At 45.0% G+C, this 16,087-nt stretch overlaps 2 protein-coding genes across 2 annotated transcripts; one reads left to right on the top strand and one right to left on the bottom strand.

Annotated features, from left to right (window-relative positions):
• On the bottom strand, window positions 456-6,307 carry LOC104783367 (ABC transporter C family member 4-like). The gene is made up of 11 exons (XM_010508516.2): window positions 4,193-6,307; window positions 3,788-4,108; window positions 3,601-3,687; window positions 2,850-3,521; window positions 2,597-2,761; window positions 2,211-2,505; window positions 1,906-2,120; window positions 1,485-1,790; window positions 1,312-1,375; window positions 969-1,208; window positions 456-874 (listed from the first exon to the last, which is right to left on the bottom strand). The coding sequence occupies exons 1-11, from the start codon at window positions 6,305-6,307 to the stop codon at window positions 774-776; spliced, it is 4,581 nt and encodes a 1,526-aa protein (XP_010506818.1). The 3' UTR covers window positions 456-773.
• LOC109132571 (uncharacterized protein At3g60930, chloroplastic-like) lies at window positions 8,886-11,331 on the top strand. The gene is made up of 3 exons (XM_019244277.1): window positions 8,886-9,729; window positions 9,810-10,561; window positions 10,636-11,331. The coding sequence occupies exons 1-3, from the start codon at window positions 8,886-8,888 to the stop codon at window positions 11,329-11,331; spliced, it is 2,292 nt and encodes a 763-aa protein (XP_019099822.1).

Genomic DNA, 16,087 nt, shown 5'->3' with positions numbered 1-16,087 from the left:
CATGCATGCACACTAATTCGCCTTAAAAAAAAATGACTCACGTAAATAAAGGACAATAATTAGAGTTGTATGTGAATTTCGAGTTGTACGTGGACTAAGATGTATAAAATGAGATCATCATGTTGTGGACTAATTAAAATGTATTAAATGAGATCATTATGTTGTGGATCGACTAATTAGATGTATTAAATGAGATCATTTTTTATTTTAAGGTATGACTGGCTGTTTTTGAGTATTAATGGGATTGAGAGAGGAAAATATTAGAAGTAGATGTGTAGTATTTAATGTTTACATGATGCACATAATTTTCTCTATAATGCATGCAGTACTCACTCACTCCATTGTTTACTTTTATTTCTTTTAGCTATCGTGATGCAATTATTATAAGTTGGGAAGAATAAATATAAAAACGTTTGAAGAAGAGCGACCAATTATAGGCACATAGTAATCCTAAATAACGACTAAATTATTCCTCAAATAAAACAAACCAAAGGATTCTAATACATTACATGTTATTTGAATACGAAAAAAAATGAAAAGAAAAATATTTGAATACGGTAATAATATGTATACTAGTATTTATTTCCTGTTGTTACACTTCTACTCATAACATTATCCTAGGCGATCCGATCTTCTTTCTCATGTCAGATTAAAGAGATAAACGTACTTTTAGTTTGACCATCTTAATATTATGCTTTCGAGTTTGACCCAAAAAAAACGTAGTTTTAGTAACAACAAGAAAACGTCGTCTTGTCAAGGCCGGCGTCAAAGTTTCATATTCCGGCAGATCGGAGAGCGTATTCTTGCACCAGCGCTGCAAACAGAGACTGCCTCTCCAGCAAACGAGCCGGGCTATCGAACTCTTTCGCTTTCCCTGTTCAAAATTTTCATATTTCATCATCCTAAAAAGTGAAGAAACCAACAAAAAGACAAAACCCTTAAGTTGAGTTTTGTTTTGTTTGACTTACCAGCGTCTATGACCAGGACTCGATCACCGTCCATCACTGTAGGAATCCGGTGGGCGATGCTGATAATGGTGCAGGACTCGAAGTCTTCCCTAATGATCTTCTGGATCACGGAGTCCGTTTGTGAATCAACGGATGCAGTTGCTTCGTCTAGGAACAGAAGTCTGCTCCGTTTCAGCATTACCCTCCCTAAACATAAAAGCTGCCTCTGCCCTACGCTCCAGTTCTCCCCATTATCAACCACTGTTCCAATCAATCAATCAATCAATCAATAACTCTGTCTTATTATATTATTCCTAATCCTAGGTACTATATATATATATATATATAAAGACACCAAACTCACCCAAAGAATCGAGTTTCTCAGGCTTGCTAGCAACAACATCCTTGAGTTGGCATCTTTCAAGGCTCTGAAATTAGAAAGAAAATGAAAAAAAAACATGATGATGCAATGGTATATGGAATAAAAATTGGTTGTAGCTTAGAAGATATATCATAGCTTAATAATATCATCATCACCTTCCAGATTTCGTCGTCAGAGTATTGCTCAGTTGGGTCGATGTTGCTCCTCACGGTTCCTTCAAAGAGGACAGGTTCTTGCGGAATGATTCCGAATCTTGACCTGAGATCATGCAGCCCTATTGTGGTGATATCAATCCCGTCTATGATTATCTTCCCTCCTGACGGTTCTACAAGCCTGAACAAGACCTGTATCAAAGTCGATTTCCCGCTTCCCGTTCGTCCAACCACACCAACCTTCTCTCCTCCTTTGATGTCTAGAGTGATTCCCTTGAGCACAAGTGGCGTGTTCGGTCTGTAGCGCACCTGCAGTTGTTTACACACACACACACACACACACACACACACATCCTTCACATGTTTGAACACTTAAGACGATGAGTTTTTAATCACAAAGAGCTGTTTGGTTTGTATAACTCACCTTGAGGTCTTGCAGATGAACATTGCCATGGAAGGGCCAATCCGAAGGTGGAAGGTTTTCTTTGCGCTCCCACTCGGATTCAGATGGAATGTCAGTGAACTGTTTGATCCTTTCCACAGAAACCATCTTGTTCTCAACAAAGCAGCTCATGTATATAGCCCAGAACAGAACCGAGTTCAGGGACAGACCGTACGAAAGGGACAGTCCTACATTCTCTGCATCACACCAAAACAATATCCATGATTGACAACACAACACTGTTTTCAACTACTCAAAATTTGGAGTTTAAGTAGTGATCCCCCTACCTGGTCTGATAACGTTGCTGGGTAACAATACCATACACAGAGCCGAGATGCAGAGCACCCAGCTTCCAATAAGCTCTAGCCGAAACCCGAGCCATTCGTTGGAGCCATTGTTGTGGAAGTCCATCCTGAGATTGGCGTTGACACGCTTCACGTTTTCTTGCATAAACAACTCCTGCTTCCTGAATGATCGGATCGTCATCACTCCAGCTATACTTTCTGAGAAATGGTGGATGATGGGAGCCTTAGTGATCGAGTCCAGGCGTGTTAATTCACGGGAAGAAGCGAGGTAATAGTTCTGAAGATCAAAAGCAAAGTGACTTTTAAGAACATTATACATTCTAAAGAAAAAAAAAACATCAGAAAATGGAATCAAAAGAGATGCCTACCCGGTACCAGATGTTAAGCCATCCAAGGGGAATCACAAAGAATGCAGTTGGCCAAGCGTACTGGCAAGTAACTATGAAAATGCTCAGAAGAGTGGTGTACATTGAGGCCACAAGCCCGAGCATAAACGGAATGAGGATATCGATATTGGTCTGATCAGTAGATGCCTGCAACGTTCGAAAGAGAAAACCCTTTAACATCTCTGCTTAAATCTGATGTAAGCGGCAAGAAAAGGGTTGGAAAAGTTTGTCTCACCCGGCTGAGAATTCTTCCGGATGGCGTGGTGTCGAAGAACGACATTGGAGCGTGTAAGATACTGTTTAGAATCTGTCGGAAAAATATCTGAGCAGTCTTGAGTCCCAGGTGAGTGACGTAATACGACCTGAGGCTCACCAGAACGATGGAAACAAGTGCAATAATGACGTATACACGAATGAAAACGGAAGCGTCAAATGAAATCGCATTCTTGGCTGATGTTTCGTATGCAAGCCAGTAATCGCTGGCCATTAGGGAACCCTGCCACGTCAAAGAGAAGAACACCACAAGCACAACGCCCCACCAGCCATAGGCCTCTGTGCAGTATTGTTTGTAAACTCTCAGGCTGACCTGTCCGATTTCCCTTTCCTCTTCTTTGATAAGCTTGGAGCCATCTTCTACGGCGTGAGAGCCAAGAAATGACTTGACATGCTCATCGTTTTGATCACTTAAGCGAGGAGACTCCATGGACGTTCTCGGAGAGCTTGCATGGGGAGATGTTGGTGTTCTTGGGGATGTTGCGATTGTTGCTGCTGCTGCTGCAGAGTCTGCACCGGCATCAACTAGCTCCATTGATGTCTCATGCGCAGCCACAAGTTCCCCAAAATCCAACCCGGAGTTGACTAATTCCTCATATCTTCCGGACTCAACAATCCTCCCCTCCCGCATCACCTGAAAGTCCATTTCGTAAGAACAATTAGCTCGAGTGTTTGGATTTCGATAAGATAAAAAGTATGAATCATTATTGTACCAAGATGCAGTCGACGTTGTGCAAGAAATCCACTTGATGTGTTACGAGCAATATGGTCTTGCCTTTCAGAGCTCCTCTTACACAATTCTATACAAAAACATCACAATATAACAAGAATCAAAACTTAGTGTTGCCTTTTAAAAAGGGAATAATAACAGACACATCATATGATAGAGTTTCTCTGTACCTTGAATATATCAGAACCGGTATGAGCATCCACGGCGCTAAAAACATCGTCGAGCAAGTATACATCGCATTCCTGGTAGACCGCACGTGCGAGCTGTATACGCTGCTTCTGCCCTCCACTGAGGTTGATTCCGCGTTCCCCAATCTCAGTCTGATCGCCAAACTCCATCATTTGCAGGTCTTTGTCAAGGCAACAGACATTGACAACTTCGTCGTACTTGTCTCTAACCATTGGAAGACCAAACAAGATGTTGTCTTGAACAGTCCCGTTTTCGATCCATGATGTCTGCCCTACATAACCTGTGCTCCCACAAACCCTCACCTAGAAATAATAAACCAATCAATCAAATGTTCTCCGAGTGTTTGTTCTCTAAATCTACAAATTACATAAGCAAAAAAGTCGCACATGGCCGGAGATTCTGTGCATTTCGCCAAGAACAGAAGCTAACAGAGAAGATTTCCCTGAACCAACGGTTCCAACTATAGCGGTGAGCTCTCCTTTCTTAACCTTAAAGTTGATATCACTGAGAGCAGGTTCGTTGTCCTCATCATCCCAACTAAAGCTTCCATCTCTAACCTCCACGGCAGTAGTATCATCACAGCCCAAGGATCTCTCCACAGCATCTTCCGAAAGCTCTCTGCTCATCATGTACGAGTCCAGTCTTCCCAGAGAGATCATTGCCTGCGAGAGAGATATCATAGACTGAGGGAAGGTTCTGATGGGTTCTTGCAGGATCTTGAAAATGGTTGTGGTGGTGAAGACAGTCCCAGCGTCAAGCTTGACACCCAAGGCAAGAGCGGTGGCGAAGGTGAGGGCAGAGATAAGCACTGGCGTGCTCCAGAGGACAATGATGTTGCCGGCTATGGAGTAGAGAAACTTGGATAGCCAACCAAACTCCATGTCCCTAAATTTGAGGATCCTCTTGTTGAAATGATTCTCCCAAGCCTGGAACTTAATGACTCGCATATAATTGAGCATCTCGTTGGTGGCCTTCATCCTAGAATCTCTGTTTCCCATCAGACTGAACTGGTAGCTGTTGTTTCTCTTGGTTCCGAGGAGGATGAAGACGAAGACTCCAGTCAACCCAATGACCGCCGTCACAACAGACGCGCCTAAGCTTCCGTAGAGGAGCACAAGCGCCACAGTCACTTGCAAAGGCATGAGCCAGATTGCGTGGAGCTGAAGCATCATGTCAGAGAGCTGCTGTGCGTCTACGGCCATGTAATTCACGATTTGGCCAACGCCGTGGTTCTGACGCGCGGAGCCGGTGAGATTTAAACCTTTCTTGTAGAGTGCAGTGATCAGAGTAGACCTTATGAGCATCCCAAACTTCTGAGACTCGAAATTGAACTGATGCGTCGTCAAGACCTCGACGAATTTGGCAAGGAGGAGGATGAGGACGAGGTAATAACCCTGCCACGGCGAGGATCTCTTGCCGGAGGTGAAATCGACGAAGCTCTGGATGAGAACGGGGCCAACGTACATGACACCGAGACGGACGATGGCGAGAATGGCGGTGTAGAGGATCTCCTTCCAGAAACAACGGATGAGAGTGGTACGCACAGGGTGGCTCGAGTTCTCCGAGGGGTTGGGCCAACAGGACTCGAAGAGAAGGGCGAGCCTCTCTGCCTTGTGCTCCGGAGAGAGCGTCGGAACTTGTTGGAGCGTCAACGGGGATTTGTAGCCTTTGGTGAGTAGAGGATTCATCCATAACCAGAACGTTTTGGAGAAAGCAGAGGCTGATGCGTAGGGAGAGACGTTGTTGGACTTATCCAAAGCGGCTTCGTCCGTAGGAGGAGGACTGTCGGACTCGGCAGTGGCGATGCCGGTGGTCCCTCCGACGGAGGCGACGAGCAGGAAGGCGGTTAACGGGAGGGAGAAGAAGGAAGCGACGTCTTCTTCTCTGAGTCTGAGGAGAGTGACGGCGGCGTCGGAGGAGATGAAACGGAGAATGGCGGAGACGGAGAAGAGAGAAGTGAGGAAGAAACTCGAAATCCAATAGATTCTGAGGGATAAAGGATGACTGAGAGAAGCGAATCTCTTCTCGTGGATGAGGATGACGGCGATGACGACGTGCGTGACGGAGTGGATAAGCCAAAAGAGAGGGTCGGTGAGGAGGCTCCATGGTCCCTGAGACGGAGAGCGTGGCTTCCTAGTGAAGGCCAAAACGCAGAGCACGACGGAGCAAAACGACAAGAGAAGGGTGGCTACGAGCGTCGTTTTGAACCACGCGGTTGTTGTTGTGGTTGCACGGTGTCCGAGAAGAGGTTTTTTAATCTGGGCGTTGATTCCGGAAGAGGAAGAAGAAGAAGAAGAAAATAGCTTGAGAAGAGCGAAGCAGAGGAGGAAGAGGAGGAGGAGAAGATCAACGGCGGAGAAGAGAGCGCGTTGAGGGCATGGAGAGAGCAAAACAAATCTTAGCCATTGGATTGCAACTGGGAGTGACGATGTCGGTTCTAATACGGCCGAGGATGAACAAGATAGCTCGGAGAGCCACGAAGAAGAAGAAAGCCACCACATTTTCCCAGGACAGAGAGAGGGAGAAGCAGAGAAAAATCCTTTTGATTTTAGTATAAAATTATAGACGTTTTGTTTATTATTCACATAAAAGCTAATGTTTGTGTGACGACGACTAAAAAAAATTAAAGAAGCTTTGTACTTTGTAGTCGTCCACAAAATTGAAGTTTCGGAAAGAAATCAAAAAAGCATTATTAAAAACAAACAAAAACTGCTGCCAGGACTTTTATCATTACTGACCTGACGATTAGTTTTTTTTTTTTTCTTTGGTAATGATAGCAACTCCGCATCCAATTTTTTTTTTCCTTCTTTTTAATATTGTTTATTTTTGGAAAATGAAAATCAACTACAGGTTCAATATTATTACTATTACCATTACTACAATTTTACAACTTTGAATGAAAAGACAAATTCCATTGGGATAGAATTACGTACATGTACTAGCCTAGCTAGTACTCTTAAAAAGTCTTGTCCTTCTAATATTTGGTTGAGAAAAATCTGAGTTAAAGACAGATTTTTTTGATTAAACAAATAAAGAAAAGTTACACTTGGCTACATCCTCCCTCTTAAGTAGTACTTTATATAATAACAAAAGGCAAAAACAAATAAAGTATGGAAAATTAGAGGTGCAACTCGTGCGTGCAAGACTTGTCTTTCATCTAGTATTAAACAAGATATATTTATAAACCAAAAAGTCTCATTGTTTAATTAGTTAACCTTTGTCTTTTAACTCCGAGTATGAGGTAGTAGATGGGTCAATAAGTACGACTGCTCGAGCAAATTATTGGACCCAAGCAAAGCAATCAAACCCATGCATATGACCCTTCTTCTTTTTTTCTTTGGACAAACTCATGACCCTTCTTATATAATGGAATGCTGCNAAAAAAAAAAAAAAAAAAAAAAAAAAGCACATGTTGTATATCATATACAGATATACTTTAAAAGAGTTGTTGTAATAATATGTAAAAGGAATTTATAAGAAAAAAAGTAAAAAGTAAAACAGTAGCTACAGTACTAAAAAGTGTATTAAAAAGTTAATTGCCTAGGAAAGAACAACTAACTATAGCTCCAGTACTAAAAAGTGTATACCCTCATGTTTATTGTAAGAAGGAACAACTATATAGCTCTGCAGTCCTGAAAGTAGCTGCTGTGATCTTTGCTTACGTAAGGGTGAAAAATCAGTTTTCGAATAAGAGAGAGAGAGAGAGAGAGTGTCTTAATATCATCACATCAATATTATTCTGCAGGTTACTTTGGCTTCCTTCCTCCTCCTATCCATGCAAATTCTGTTTTCCAATTCCTTTTTTTTCTCTCCTTGTTTACGTGAACAATCTACATATATATAAGTCACTGAAAAACGATCAACATAGTCATAGAATTTAAGTACGGCATGTTACCTGTGGCTGTATTATTAGTATTTTTTTTTTATAAAGTCAACACACCTTTACCTTTACATGATCTGAGATCCGATCAGAGCCATCGGAAAATGACATATATATATATATATATATATTCATAAAGCTCAATATCAATTGTATTGTTGTTGTTCATTTTTTTATTTTTATTTTTTAAATTGTTTGTTGTTGTAACCACTAAATTATTTTTTAAATTGTTGTTGTTGTAAATCTTTTTTTGCTTCCATCACGTGGCTTATAATATGCATTTATTATTGCGTCCGTTCACTAAAATCTGACGAACTTTCATTCTTTCCGCATATTAACTTTATGTTATTGTGTCCGGCTATAGTATTTTGTTTGTTTGTGTAGAAACTAGGTTTCCACAATGAATTTGTTTTAGGAGGGAAACAAATTCAATAGAGTTATATCTCTAGAAAACAGATCTAAGCCTTCGAATTAAAGTAAAGAAGTAGAACTCAAAGGAATAAGGGTTTATTGCTAAGAACAAAAGGAGAACTCAATTATCGTATTTTATTCTGGATATCTTACAATGGAGAAATCCCCCCTTCTTTATACACGCCCTAAGATTACAATATATATTCACTTTCCTTATCAGCCGAAGTGAGATATGGAAAGCTGCCTCATTGCTTCATTCGGCCGCCGTGCCGAAGTGGAAGTCGGCTCCTTCTTCTTCAAGGTGACACTTTGGCCGAACTGACTTCTTGTTGACCTAATCAAGCCCTTAACCGATTTCCCGGTTAACTAATCAATTAGTATTTCTGGTTTAGCTCGGTATGTCGGGGGTGCTGAATCCCGTACCAACAATTAGTCCCCCCTCAGTTCCGAATATTCGAGATTTAATTCGAATATTTCGAACTATAGGAAGAGAATATCCGATCTAATTCATAAAAACTTAATTGATTTTACCCGGATTCTCGCGTCATTTCGCCGCGAATTGTCCGGACGACACGTGTCGTTTACATCACATCAGTTAGCCCGGAATTCGAAGAGTCGCATAGGTCATAATTGCTCTGCGTAGGGTTGCCACCCGCTCGACTCAATAAATACGCCTCCCCTTTCGTCATTTCTCATTTTCTGTCAGCAACGAAAGGTAATCTACTCCGATCTCTCTCCTATTTATTTTGTTAGTCCCGATTTTCTTCCGCACTCTCCGAACTCAGAATATGGCAAACACATCGGAACCCATCTCTTCGCCAGAAGTCGAGGGTGAACAGCTAATTCGTCGATCTTCCAGGCGGAAAACTCTCGACCCAGATCGTACCACACAGATCGGCGAGTCGAGTAGATCGGCTTCCGAAGTCCCACCACGCCTTGTTCGCTGTTCTGCAGGAACTTCATCTTCACAAGTATTACCGCCGCCATCAATTCGTCCTAAAGAGGAAAGCACCGAACTGACTCAAGACGTACTGTCACAAGAGGAAGATCGGTTTGTTCCCTTAGGACTCTTGATCGAAGATATCGATCCCTTATTTGACCATAAAGGGCAGATTGGTGGTGAAAAGAGTTTGAGTTCGTCCAAAACCGTGAACGACATGCTTAACTCATGCGGTTTATTCAACAGCGAAGTCACAATTCTGATTCCTCGAGAGGACCAACGCCCTTGGAACCCTCCGGAAGGGTACATATGTCTATACGAATGTTACTTTACCGAATGTGGCCTCCTATTCCCAATCCCTGCGTTGATATCGCTCTACGCCCAAAGATGCAGGATAGCGATCTGCCAATTCGTCCCCGGAGCTATTTGCAATTTTATGGCTGCCCTCACTGTAGCAGCCGAAGTCGGGGTTAATATTGGAGTTCAATGTTTCGAACAGCTATCCAATTTTAAATTGTCAAAGAGTTTACACCGCTGGGAAGTGAATATGAGGCCGGCGCACAATTTTCTTGTCGGTAAAAGAGTGAGCAAATTCCAGAAGTGGATGAACCGCTACTTCTATGTCCGCGTCGATCAGTACTCACTCGCTAACCCATTGGGTGTTCATCGGAGAGTGTGGAATGAAAATCCTGGTAGACTTTATATTTTCAGCACGTTTTAATTGACTTCGGCACCTCTAACCAGTTTTAACTTTGTCGTGTCATGTTTCCAGATCGTCCATTCTGCGCGACGCGGCTAGCTCCAAACTACCATCCCGTCAGAGACGCTCTATTAACCGGAAACAATCGTCAGTGGGAGTTCATCACCCGTATCCGTGTTGAAACAGCGATGGGCAAACCCAGGACGACGTTCCCAAGTTTTGCTAGGTCGCTAGGACGAACTGCGGAACCTACCGGGGCACGTGTCCTTGAATCGGACAATCTCCAGATAGTTCGCCGTGACACTCAGGCTGCCATTGAAGCTGATATCGACCCATCTCAAAGTCGAACTGAAATCGATCCCATCCCAGACAAGACCGAAGTTGATCCTACTCAGGATCCTGGAGAAAATGTCAACACAATCGATGTCGCGGAAGAAGATATTCTCCCTTTGGCCCTAGAGAATGCCAATCTTTCGACCGAGGAACAAGATGTCCCGCAAGTTGAAGCTGGTTCCAAAAGAAGGAAAAAGAAAAAGAGGCAAACCGGAAAAAATCCAGTCGCTGAGCCACAACCGGTAGTGAACCGTAAACGCTCAGCGGAAGAAGCTGGACTGGAATCTGCCGATCGATTTCGCCTGGGAAGGAGAAATGATAAAACAGATCGCTTTTCCTATCATTACTTCGGCGACTATCCTCTGGTGACCAATCGTGAAGCCTCGGGCGAGCTCTTCCGAACCCTGAAGACCTCCAGTCGAATCCTTCCGTCGGCGGACGATCTTGAATTTAAACAGGCGTTCCTCGATGTAGCTGAGTGCCACCTAATGGTATGCTTTATCATTTCGTTTAATTTGCTTGAAATTTCCATGGGTGAAATGACATACGTTCTTCGGGTTTACAGACTGCCGCCAAGATGAACACGCTGAATCAATTATACGATATGCGTGCCAAATCCAGTAAGAAATCTGGATTGGAGCTCGAAAAGGTGAAAGAATGCGCAGAGCAAATCCGGATTGCCAGCGACGCCAAGGATGCAAGGATCAAAGAGCTCGAGGCGCTTGTTGCCGAAAAAGACGGTATCATTGCCAGCTCCGAGCTGAAGATTAATGAACTGAACTCCCAAGCGCTTACTCTCGAAGAAGAGAAGAACGAACTGCAGGAATCATGCGACGGGTTAAAGGTTCAGCTCAACTTTGAAGTCAAGAGACTCCGGCGAGATCGTTGGGAGAAGGTGGAGCGAACAACAATGAAAGCGCAGACTCGACTGGATAAGGTTAAGGCCTATCTACTCGAACAGGAGAAACTTCGTCCCCTGGAGGATCTGCTAAACCAAGCTTCCGGGATACAGGAAACGGTACAATATTTGGTCGAAAATGGGGCCATCATCCCGCCGGAGCAAATCAAGGAGATTGACGAGAAAAAGGCCGAAGCTGAGGAGACTGTCAAGGCGATCGATGTCCTTGATCTGAATGAAAAAGATCTCAACATGTCCCCGGATCAACTTGGCTATGGATTTCCCCCCCCCCCGGAACGACGGCTCCAGAGTCCGTCCAGCATCCGCACGGTTCCAATGCCGATAGCTTTCAGGCCGATTTGACCGGTGCTTATGATACTTAGCTATGATTTTCGTTTCCTTCTCTTCTTTTTCTTTTGTTGTTAATCCCACGGGTTTGAGTACCCTTGTAAAACATTGCCGACTTGCTCGGCCCATTTTCTCTTTTAATTACCGAAATTTTCATCTCATCATAAAAGGAAAAACTGATGAATTCGCATTCTTACCATTTTGCACGGAAAGTTGCCATTTTTTTCAAAAAAGGGAATTTTCCTCCCAATACCCGTATAAATCTATCCGGCGCTGCCTACGGGTTAAACATCCCAAGAAGAACTCTCAATCAAGACAATGTCAGGCTCGGTTAGCAGCGTGGAATCCCCGCTAGTTGGTAACGATGTGCCGACGTTCTCGAATGCCGAAGCTATCGAACGGGGGATGGCGTATTACCCGAACATCCGTGCTCCCTGGATGTTGATGTTCCACGTCAAACCGGAAGAAAGGCGCGAACTGGAAGAATTTCTCCATGAGGTGGAAGATCGCCATACGGAATATCGCGATCGTCTTGCCGCGTCAGAACAAGTACAGCGAGATCTGCTACTCAAACTCGAGATGCTGGAATCTCACCCAAAGGATTGGATTAGGAACGGGTTTGACAAGATAGCTGCTTTCCCGCCATGTCTTGTTGCGTACTGCGACGAATGCCGAAGGGAATCAGATCGGAGATCGACGCAAATGGACCCTGTCTTGATTGGTGACTTCATTCCCGGCAACGTTAAACCGTTCTACATTAACCGGCGTGCAACCGGTGCTGAACTTGCCAAGGCCGACGCCTTTTTCCGTCAGGTAGCCACTACCCTCTTTTCCTTTTTGCTTTCCTTCTGAGCGATCGAAATTTGTCTTCTTCGTACTAGCCCGTTGTTGATTTTGCGTTTGCAGATTGAAGGAACGCACCAAGAGCTGACTCAAGATCTTCAGTACTTTCATATGAAGAAGGGCAGGATCGATCGACGGCTGAGGACTCTGGAATCCGAGATCGCTCTACTCAAGGGGAAAAGGAAAAGAACTACTGACCTGCTCGATGAATCCGAACAGAAAGCCAGAGCATTGGAGACTCGTCCCGAGGAATGGGAAAAGACTGGGTTGCAACTACTATGGCCGATGCCGAAGCGACTCAAGACGAGCGTTCGCGAGATTGCTGAAATGGCGCACCAGTTCGGAATTAAGATGTTCCGTTTGATAATAAGATACAACTGCAATATAGCAGGCGAACTTGAACTTTGCTCGTTGTAAAATCTCAATAAAACTTTTTCAGTAATAATAAGAGATTTATTTTGCTACTTTATTTCCTAAAATATGCCAGAAGCGAGACGTCTCCCGGCTTACATCGGGCAATCTTAATTAAGTGACGGTAGACAAAATCGATTAGAGCCTCAGAAGCAGTCTTTGAATTTTAAACGAAGTGTGTTTGATTGGAGAGCGAGATACTGGGCTCGGCTTATCTCCTTTTATTTTAGTTCGGTGGCCGGAGTGCGAAATTATTCTCTGGGTTCGGCTTACCACACCGTCCGAACTAAAAGTTGAGTGCGAAATAAATACTCTGGGTTCGGCTTACCCCAACAATTAAGAGATTGGGCGCGGAATAAACGCTCTGGGTCCGGCTTATCCCAATGATTGAAGGTTCGGGTGCGAAATAACGACTCTGGGTCCGGCTTATCCCGAAAAATAGTAGGTAGTTATACCAGCTGATCACCTGGCCAGGGTGTCAACAAGGGGTGAGTTCGGTAGAAACTAGTAGATACTTAGCCGGGCTAAGGTATACGTATGAGTTTTTTTTTTTTTTTTTTTTTTTTTTTTTTTTGGAAAAATTCCCTTTCTCCGTTTTGGAAATAATGAACGTGCTTTTTATTAAATGCGCTGCGCGGTCTTTGAGAATTATTCTCGGGACCTCGCGAAAATCACGCTGCACTCTGATTGGTGGATTCAGCGGCGGTTACTTCCCGTAATTCTGTATAAATAGGATTGAGAGTTTGGGAGTTCTTTCTAACTTCCACAACTTTCCGAAATATTGAGAGAAAAAGATGGTGACTACTCGATCTGCATGGCTAAGACGGGCTATGGAAAGGTTAAATGCTTCGTCGAGTGATTCCAACCGAACTGAATCGTCGGATGACGCCTCCGCCCAAGAGGACGTAGAGACTTTCCAAGTTCGCACACCTGCCCCACCTGTCGATATGGCGGGTGTTGAAGGGAGCCTCGTGTGCCAAGAACTCCGAAGGTATCGGGCTCGCCGCTATAGGCTGGGGGCTCACCTTATGGCGAGACATCGTAGACTGGCCGAAGTCTGTCGGCTATACCGTTTGGACGGGACTATCCGAGTCCTGCACGAATTAATCGCCGAAGGTTTCTTCTTGGAGAAGTGGCGTATGACCGGGCTGCTTGCCGCGCGTGCGGCGTGCCAAGAACTGGTGGCCAGTATTGAGGTGCCTGTCCTTTTCGAGGACGACTGTCAGCCCCTCGAAGATACCGCGCACCCGTTTACCGTGGATATCTGGGCCTACCGGGCTTCCGTAGAAAGGTTAAGGCGGTACGCCAATTTCCTGGAATCGGCTGGTCCGGTTTTCCGTGAGAGGCACCTGGTCGAGGGCCCGTGCGCCTTCCTGGAAGACTTGGTGTCAAGAGGCGTTGAAGTTCCGAGGGAAAGACTGGATGCCCTAAGGCAAGCTCGTCAGTTCTGGCGAAGTGAACTGGATAAGGTAACAGTAGAGGAACCACTGGCAGACGATCTGTCAGGTCCGCGGCCTCCACTTCGTCTACTAGACTGCCCCAGAGAGTGACGGCGAAACCCTGAACGCTTCGGATTATATTATTTATTTTTTTTTTGTTTTTAGGAGAGCTCAGTCGTTGAGGGGGTTTCCCCCTTTGCGTCTCTTTTCTCTGTTTTCTCTTTTGTGTTGGTCATCGCTCCAAAGTGTGTAATGGGGATTGACTTATTTAGAAAAACTTTATTTTAATTGGAATTATCAAACCATGTAAGAGAAAATCAAATGCATGGTCGATATTCCTTACATCGGCTTGCCGCCGAACTGAATGTATTCGAATAACAAGAAGAAGTTTTTCGACCGGACAAAACTTTATTAATATATTGGCTGCATTCGCTATATCTTCAATAGATAAGGAATTGCCTACGTACCCCGAAGTGGGGATCAAGCCAACCGTAGTTCGTAATACAAAAGAAAGATAAATGGAGTTCGGAGTCCCGAAAACTCCCGTGTAGGATCGTAACAGCGACTTAGCTATAATAACGTTTCAAGTGGGCTGCGTTCCACGAGTTTTTGATCCGTTCCCCGGCCATGGTCACGAGTTCGTAGACGCCTGGACGAACCGCTCTAGACACGAGGTATGGACCCTCCCATCGAGCGCCGAGCTTACCGGCGTTCACTTCCTTGGTGTTCTCGAAAACTTCTCGCAGAACTAGATCGCCTTCGTTGAAACGTCGCTGACGAACAGTCTTATTATAGTATCGAGCGGCTGCGTCTTGGTAATGTTGCACTCGAACTAAAGCTTTATCGCGCAACTCCTCGGCAAGGTCGTTGTGGTCGATCAGCATTTTGTTATTGAGTTCGGGATTATCCACCATCATAGTACGGCGAAGTGTCGGGACTCCTGCTTCGGCCGGGGCAAGTGCTTCGAGACCATAGGCGAGAGAAAAAGGGGACTGTCCTGTGCTTCGCCGCGGGGTTGTGCGATATGACCATAATACACCGTCCAAGTGGTCCGCCCATGCTCCCTTCCTTCGACCGAGTCGTTTCTTGAGTCCGTCGACGATCGATTTATTCGTGGCTTCAGCTTGACCATTACCTTGCGGGTACCGAGGAGTCGAAGTGCTGAGACGGATTTGCCACTTCGACAGGAAACGTCTGGTGATCATCGAGGTGAATTGGGTACCGTTGTCAGTGACAATCTCGTACGCAAGTCCGTGGCGACATATGATGTTCTTCCAGATGAAATTGGTCACGTCTAGGGATTGGATTCTCGTGAAAGATTCTGCTTCCACCCATTTGGTGAAGTAATCGGTCAGCACCAGGACATACTTCTTGAATTTGGACGCCGGCAGGGGTCCTATGGCGTCCATGGCCCAGCGCATAAAAGGGTACGGAGTTGTCACGGTATTTAGCAGTTCGGGCGGGACGTGCCGCATTGGTCCATGGCGCTGACAAGCTTCGCATTTGGCCGCGAAGGTTTCGCAGTCGGCCATCATGGTAGGCCAATAGTGACCATCCTTTTTAATTTTAAGAGCGAGTGCGCGTCCGCGAGAGTGGTTGCCACCCTCGCCTTCATGCACCTCCATCATGATGCGTTCGGCTTCGTCCCGAGTAACGCAGGTAAGGAATACTCCTGACGCACTTCGGCGAAACAGCTCACCGTCCAAAAGGATATATCTGGCACTTCGGGCCTTCAGTCGTCGAGCTGCCTATCGGTCTGTCGGGACGATACCATCAGAGATGTAAAGTTTGATCTCAAGTTGCCAATCCTCCGGGGGTTTGGCGACGTCCGTCATATCTTCTATTGGCTCATCGACTTCCATCGGGACTGAGTCGTCGTTAATGACGGCAATCTGGCAGTCCGGATTAATGCTGGGAGCATCGATGCACTCGATTCGAATGGTACGTCGTAGCTCGGGGTCGGAGCGGTTTGCCAGGACTGCGAGGGCGTCGGCTGATGCATTCTCGTTCCGTGGGACCTTCGTCAGAGAGAAAGACGCAAACTCCCCGGATAACGTGCGGACCAACTGTCGATATGC

The sequence above is a fragment of the Camelina sativa genome, chromosome 4 (genome assembly GCF_000633955.1).
Source record: "Camelina sativa cultivar DH55 chromosome 4, Cs, whole genome shotgun sequence".
Classification (NCBI taxonomy): Eukaryota; Viridiplantae; Streptophyta; class Magnoliopsida; order Brassicales; family Brassicaceae; genus Camelina; species Camelina sativa.
This window is presented reverse-complemented; position numbering and strand designations above follow the sequence as displayed.

Bases quoted from the DNA above. Each gene is read 5' to 3' on its own strand.
- LOC104783367 (XM_010508516.2), bottom strand. From the start codon at position 6,307: ATGTGGTGGCTTTCTTCTTCTTCGTGGCTCTCCGAGCTATCTTGTTCA. The intron at 4,109-4,192 runs GTGCGACTTTTT...TATTATTTCTAG, and splicing joins TGCACAGAATCTCCGGCCAT to GTGAGGGTTTGTGGGAGCAC. The intron at 2,121-2,210 runs GTAGGGGGATCA...GGTGTGATGCAG, and splicing joins CAGCAACGTTATCAGACCAG to AGAATGTAGGACTGTCCCTT.
- LOC109132571 (XM_019244277.1), top strand. From the start codon at position 8,886: ATGGCAAACACATCGGAACCCATCTCTTCGCCAGAAGTCGAGGGTGAA. The intron at 9,730-9,809 runs GTAGACTTTATA...TCATGTTTCCAG, and splicing joins AGTGTGGAATGAAAATCCTG to ATCGTCCATTCTGCGCGACG. The intron at 10,562-10,635 runs GTATGCTTTATC...TCGGGTTTACAG, and splicing joins TAGCTGAGTGCCACCTAATG to ACTGCCGCCAAGATGAACAC.